This window comes from Populus euphratica, unplaced genomic scaffold (assembly GCF_000495115.2).
Source record: "Populus euphratica unplaced genomic scaffold, PopEup_1.0 scaffold8.1, whole genome shotgun sequence".
In the NCBI taxonomy this organism is placed as follows: domain Eukaryota; kingdom Viridiplantae; phylum Streptophyta; class Magnoliopsida; order Malpighiales; family Salicaceae; genus Populus; species Populus euphratica.
In genome coordinates, this window is record NW_011499855.1 from 1,283,396 (window position 1) to 1,288,508 (window position 5,113).

General features: G+C 31.2%; 1 protein-coding gene across 2 annotated transcripts; it reads left to right on the top strand.

Annotated features, from left to right (window-relative positions):
- The first annotated feature begins 1,738 nt into the window (after positions 1-1,738).
- Positions 1,739-5,113, top strand: LOC105122938 (60S ribosomal protein L7-1). 2 transcript variants are annotated; one of them, XM_011022330.1, is made up of 6 exons: positions 1,739-1,865; positions 2,226-2,484; positions 3,414-3,511; positions 3,596-3,733; positions 4,590-4,692; positions 4,772-5,113. In XM_011022330.1, exons 2-6 carry the CDS (start codon positions 2,296-2,298, stop codon positions 4,985-4,987), a joined length of 744 nt encoding a protein of 247 aa, XP_011020632.1. In that variant the 5' UTR covers positions 1,739-1,865; positions 2,226-2,295; the 3' UTR covers positions 4,988-5,113. The 2 variants fall into 2 exon arrangements, with proteins under 2 accessions (XP_011020632.1, XP_011020633.1); XM_011022331.1 differs by lacking the exon at positions 1,739-1,865 and adding an exon at positions 1,872-2,009.

Genomic DNA, 5,113 nt, shown 5'->3' on the forward strand with positions numbered 1-5,113 from the left:
TTACTCTGCGTGTGTTCTCATTTTAGCACTTTGTTTTTATTTGTTTTGACCAGTGTTTTTTACCCATTTAGTTTTTCTATTAAAAAAAAAAAAAGATGGATTCTTGCTTTGTGTTTTTTCCTTTCAAAACTCTTAATTTTTTCCGAATGGTTAGATAATGTTCATAGATAATAGAAAAGATTTAATCTTAATTAATGTCTAAACTAATTTATAATACTCCACAAATTAATTGAAAAAAAATTAATTTTGTATTCATATAGATAGAGATGGAGATAGATAAAAATAGTAGACTTGTTAAAATATGGAGATGAATATAATATATTTTTATCTGGTGGATCTACGTGACCAAATAAATTAATTTATATATTATAGTTTTTATTGTATATCTAAGATAATTTCGTAAGTTTTTTTTCCTAGAATTACCTTGATGAACTCTTTTTCATAAATATAAAATGTTTATTTAATTAAAATGTGTCATTTAATCACTTAGATCTCCAACGAGATTTATCTCATGATAAAAACCTGTATAGAGCATACTTTTAAAATTATTTAAGGTGTTTTTAGAACATTTGTGGTGTAACTTTTCTTCATTTAAACTAATATCCTTTTTTATTTCAAAAACTTGAGTTAATCAATATAAATTTTTCCAACAAGCAAATTAAATAAAAAAATAAAAGATAAATAGTTTAGTAGAAAATAATAAAATTTTATCAATTTCTTATCATGTGTCTTCTCCAAACACAAAACTAATGTTGTTTATAGCTAAGGTTATACTTATTTTGTAGTATTTTGTTTTTCTCTATTTCTACTTCCAATGTTTCTCTAAGGTTATACTTATTTTGTAGTATTTTTTTTCTTTTTTTTTTCTCTATTTCTACTCCCAATGTTTTTAGCTTATTAACTTTGTTTTTTTTATTAATACGAATGTCTGGATTAACTTGTATGTATCTGAATTAATTTTATGAATTCTAAAATTAAAAATTATATAAATTTTTAATGATTTTAAAATTTATAAAATATAAATTAATAATTTTTAAAAAATAAATTTAAAACCAATTTCCACTCAAGATTTCTATCTTATTAACTCTTGAGATGACATATCATTCTTTAAGCATTTGAGAATCACCTGAATGCCTAGCCTCTTCTCTAGCATTCTTTTGATCAATTGAAACTCAAGATTTGTTTGATTTTATAACATAAAAAAATACAAAATTTAATTAGTAAAAAAGAGTTGAAAAATAGACACCTCTTACATAATTATATCTATCTTCTCTCAAAAATAAAAAAATATTTTATATATATTTTTTAAATATTTATCTATATTTACTTTTGAAAAACCAAGCTGAAAACCACACCAATTCTTGAATACAAAAGTAATAAATACACTCTCAACTGAAACCTTCAAGAAACTATTAGGACTTAATTGTAAATTAATCTTTCTTAACAACACAATCAATACCACCGCTGTAATAAAAGGATTAATCCGAAATTTTCTTAAAAAGAGCCGAAGAGATTGAAAAAAAATTAGATATTACGTTAAAAAGAGCCGAAGAGATTGAAAAAAATTTAGATATTACGTTTTTAAATTTTTTTTATTTAAAATATATTAAAAACTATTTTTTTAATTTTTAAAAATAATTTATTAAAATAATATAAAAATATTAAAAAAACATTAATTAAAAATAAAAAATAATTGTTTTTTAAATTTTTTCAAAAAATACTTTACAGCAAAAACAAAAATTAGCATTACTTGCCTACATGGTCGCGAGAGGTTTTCTACTGTGAAGCCAACATCCTAATAAGCCCTAAAAGCCAGCCGTCTCAACTCAGTTTCTTCCCCAACTCACCTCTCTTTCAGTTCTCAGGTAATAACCCAGCAGTCTCTACAAATCCCTTTTCATCTTTAGTTTACCCGTTTGTTTCTTTGCCTCTACATCGTTACATATTTCCGGCTTTTCTTTTTCTTTTCCTTACTCTTTCTTCTCGCTCTGGAACCAAAGAGAGGCTAAGTAACGGTGATAGTTAAGATTGGTGTATTTTTCCTTTGTGAAACATTATAGTATTGATTTTCTATCTGGGTTTCTGTTTGTTCGCTAAGAAATACAGTTATCCGCATATGTATTAGTAGTCGGAGTTGCAGTTTCTGTGGTTTGAAATTCAGTGTCGTGCTTACTTCACCTCAGAAAGGGAGGAGATGCTAACTTTATTGTTTCATGTGATTTTAGGTGGATCGGAGGTTTCGTTTTCTTTCTTGTTTCTATTGGATAAGGAGGGTAGAGGATAAAAATATTAGTAATGGCAGAAGCGGAACCACTGGAGATGGCATATATATCAGAGGTGATATTGAAGAAAAGGAAGCACAAGGAAGAATCGATTGCACTTACGAGGAAAACCCAGTTGGAGTTGGGGCAACATGGTGGGAATAAGAGGAAAGTGGAGGATATTAAAAGGCCTGAACAGCTTGTCAGGGAGTTTAGGGACAGGGTAAAATATTCTACTTGCCGTGAATTGGTGCTCTTTCAAAATTTACTTTTTCTTTAATGTTTGTTGCATTTTTCTGTACTTTTCTGTGTAATGCATGGTAATATAAGTGAAATTTGAAATGTTGAAACATTTTGATGAATTTGATTCTAGTATTTTATCCCAGCACGAAATGGTTTAACTTTAGGTCAATTATTTTATGCCCTATTTATTTTCATACGAAACTTTTGCTTTCTGCTGGTTTCCATTTACTTACTGTACGTGCAAATATGCCTGTTGATTCCATTTTTTTTATTTCTTATATTCAAGCATTTCCATCTTGAAATTAGTAAGATTGCTAGGGAACTATCAGATGACAAAAGTTCATTCTCATGCTCTGGATGACGATTTCTTGTTTTGCACTAGGGACTGAAATCTGATGTCAGTAATTCTTGGATTATCATAAGCACATGTGTTTTGACAGCTTGTAAGTGCTGTCTTGTCTAGATCTTTTATCGTGTATGCGTAATTTTCTGGTAACTCAGAAGTTAGGACCAAGACTTGTTGCAACTACCTTACCCTTAACCATTTGACCAGAGGACTGAGCGGCATGCTTATTGTGGTATGTGTATGTTTTGTGAAATTACTATCCTGTGTGTTGGCAGAACTATTTTATGTTTTGGGGCATAACATATAACTGTATATCATAGTTTGCCATCTAAAGATTTCATGTAAAGTCTTCGAAAACTAGCATGTGAATTCAGTGAGTTTTCTGGCTTGTCAATCTTTTAAGAATTCTTGATTATTATATTTTAAATCTTCTTAAGCTAATGTTGCTGAAAATACTATAAGGTGACCCTTCTCTTCCGTGCGTTCCACAGAATATACACTTGTTTACACGAAACCTGATTGTATGATTCTGTAATAATTATAAACCTGATGCTTTCCTCTAGGAATTGGACCTCATCCGAATGAAACAGAGAGCTAAGAGGGCAAAATCAGCATTGTCCACACCAAATTCAAAGCTTCTATTTGTAATTCGTCTACATGGGTAGGTTACTAGTGCTTTGCAATGATTCCATTCAATATCTCTGCAATCTATTCTTCCAGTTCTGACACGTTGATTTGTTTTCAGCAAAAATGACATGCATCCAAAAACCAGGAAGATCTTATACAACCTGAGATTGACAAGAATCTTTCATGGTGTCTTCTTGAAGGCCAGCCCAGGGGTATTAGAATTGCTACAAAAGGTGGAACCATATGTTACTTATGGGTAGGATTCTGAAACCCACATTAATTTATTTTGGAAGAGTATAATCTTAAATATAGGCAGAGGAATGGTTTAATTTTAATTAATTATAGGTCAGTTGAGTGATTTATTGTGAGACCCAGTAAAGTTACTGTGAGTATGCCAAATGGATTAGTCTAGTATGTTAGATCTAATGCCAAGTAAGTTCTAGCTTGGCTTCCCGTAGCTTTCAAACCAACCTGCTCTCTGTTTCTCTGAATTCCTAGCTTTCAAACCAACCTGCTCTCTGTTTCTCTGAATTATCTGCTATGTGAACCAGTGACCAGATAAGATTTTAGATATCTGTATAATAGATATCTAGCAGATTTCTTTTTTAGTTTCAATAGACATCATGAATTCTACCTGATCTTTATTTTGAGCATGTCTGCTGGATATATAGCTAAGCTCTTTAAGACCGTCTCTATATTGTGCTTGGAGCCTAAATTACAATATTGACAGATGTCAGGTCAAGTTGAAGATTGTCCATGAACACATGTGGGCTTTGATTTCTGCCTTAAATGAACACCTGAATGCACACATGGCTCTCTCAAGCAGTTTCTTAATAAATTTAAAGAGAACAGTTGAACTCTAATTGCATGAATTCTTTTTGCAAGAAGGAATTGTCTGCCTGGCTGTTCACAAACTTTTACCTTGTTTTTCATTGGATCCTCAGTTGTGTGTTTTCTAGTCCTTAGGCAGACATGGTTTTAGGAATAGGGTTCAACCATTTCAAATGCTAGTTTAGAGATGATTATCCTAATGATGTTGGGACAGTTGGTTGCTGTATGATTCTAACTATTTCAAATTTATCCTAACAAGCTCTTTTTTTTTTTTTTTGAAGATATCCAAATGTTAAGAATGTGAGTGATCTGATTTACAAGAAGGGTTATGGAAAGATTGACAGCAAAAGAGTTCCACTAATTGATAATAACATTATCGAACAGGTATTGGATGAATCTTTCTCGGTTGTGTCAAGTTTTGTAGTGCGCTTTGGCATTTCCTCACGTTTCTTTATTTTGGCAGGCATTAGGGAAGTATGGCATTCTATGTCTAGAAGACATTGTACATGAAGTTGCGAATGCTGGTCCACACTTCAGGGAGATCCTTAATTTTTTGGGGTCATTTTCACTTAACAAGCCAAAAGAAGGATTGCAAGGGAAAAGGGCGTTATTCAAAGATGGGGGAGACACTGGGAATCGTGAGAATCAGATTAATGATTTAATTGATAAGATGAATTAACATATAAAACAGGTCCTATGATGAAGTGTAATTCTCCTAACGTTTGCCCTTCTGAGCCGTGTATCACAGTTCTTCTGGATTTTGAAACCTTCATAAATCATTTCAGCTCTTCTGATTTTTCTGTTT

What these genes read in the sequence shown, in the direction of transcription:
- LOC105122938 (XM_011022330.1), top strand. Translation starts at nt 2,296, where the DNA reads ATGGCAGAAGCGGAACCACTGGAGATGGCATATATATCAGAGGTGATA. An exon ending in TCAGGGAGTTTAGGGACAGG is followed by an intron (nt 2,485 to 3,413) that starts GTAAAATATTCT and finishes GCTTTCCTCTAG; the next exon opens with GAATTGGACCTCATCCGAAT. An exon ending in GAACCATATGTTACTTATGG is followed by an intron (nt 3,734 to 4,589) that starts GTAGGATTCTGA and finishes TTTTTTTTGAAG; the next exon opens with ATATCCAAATGTTAAGAATG.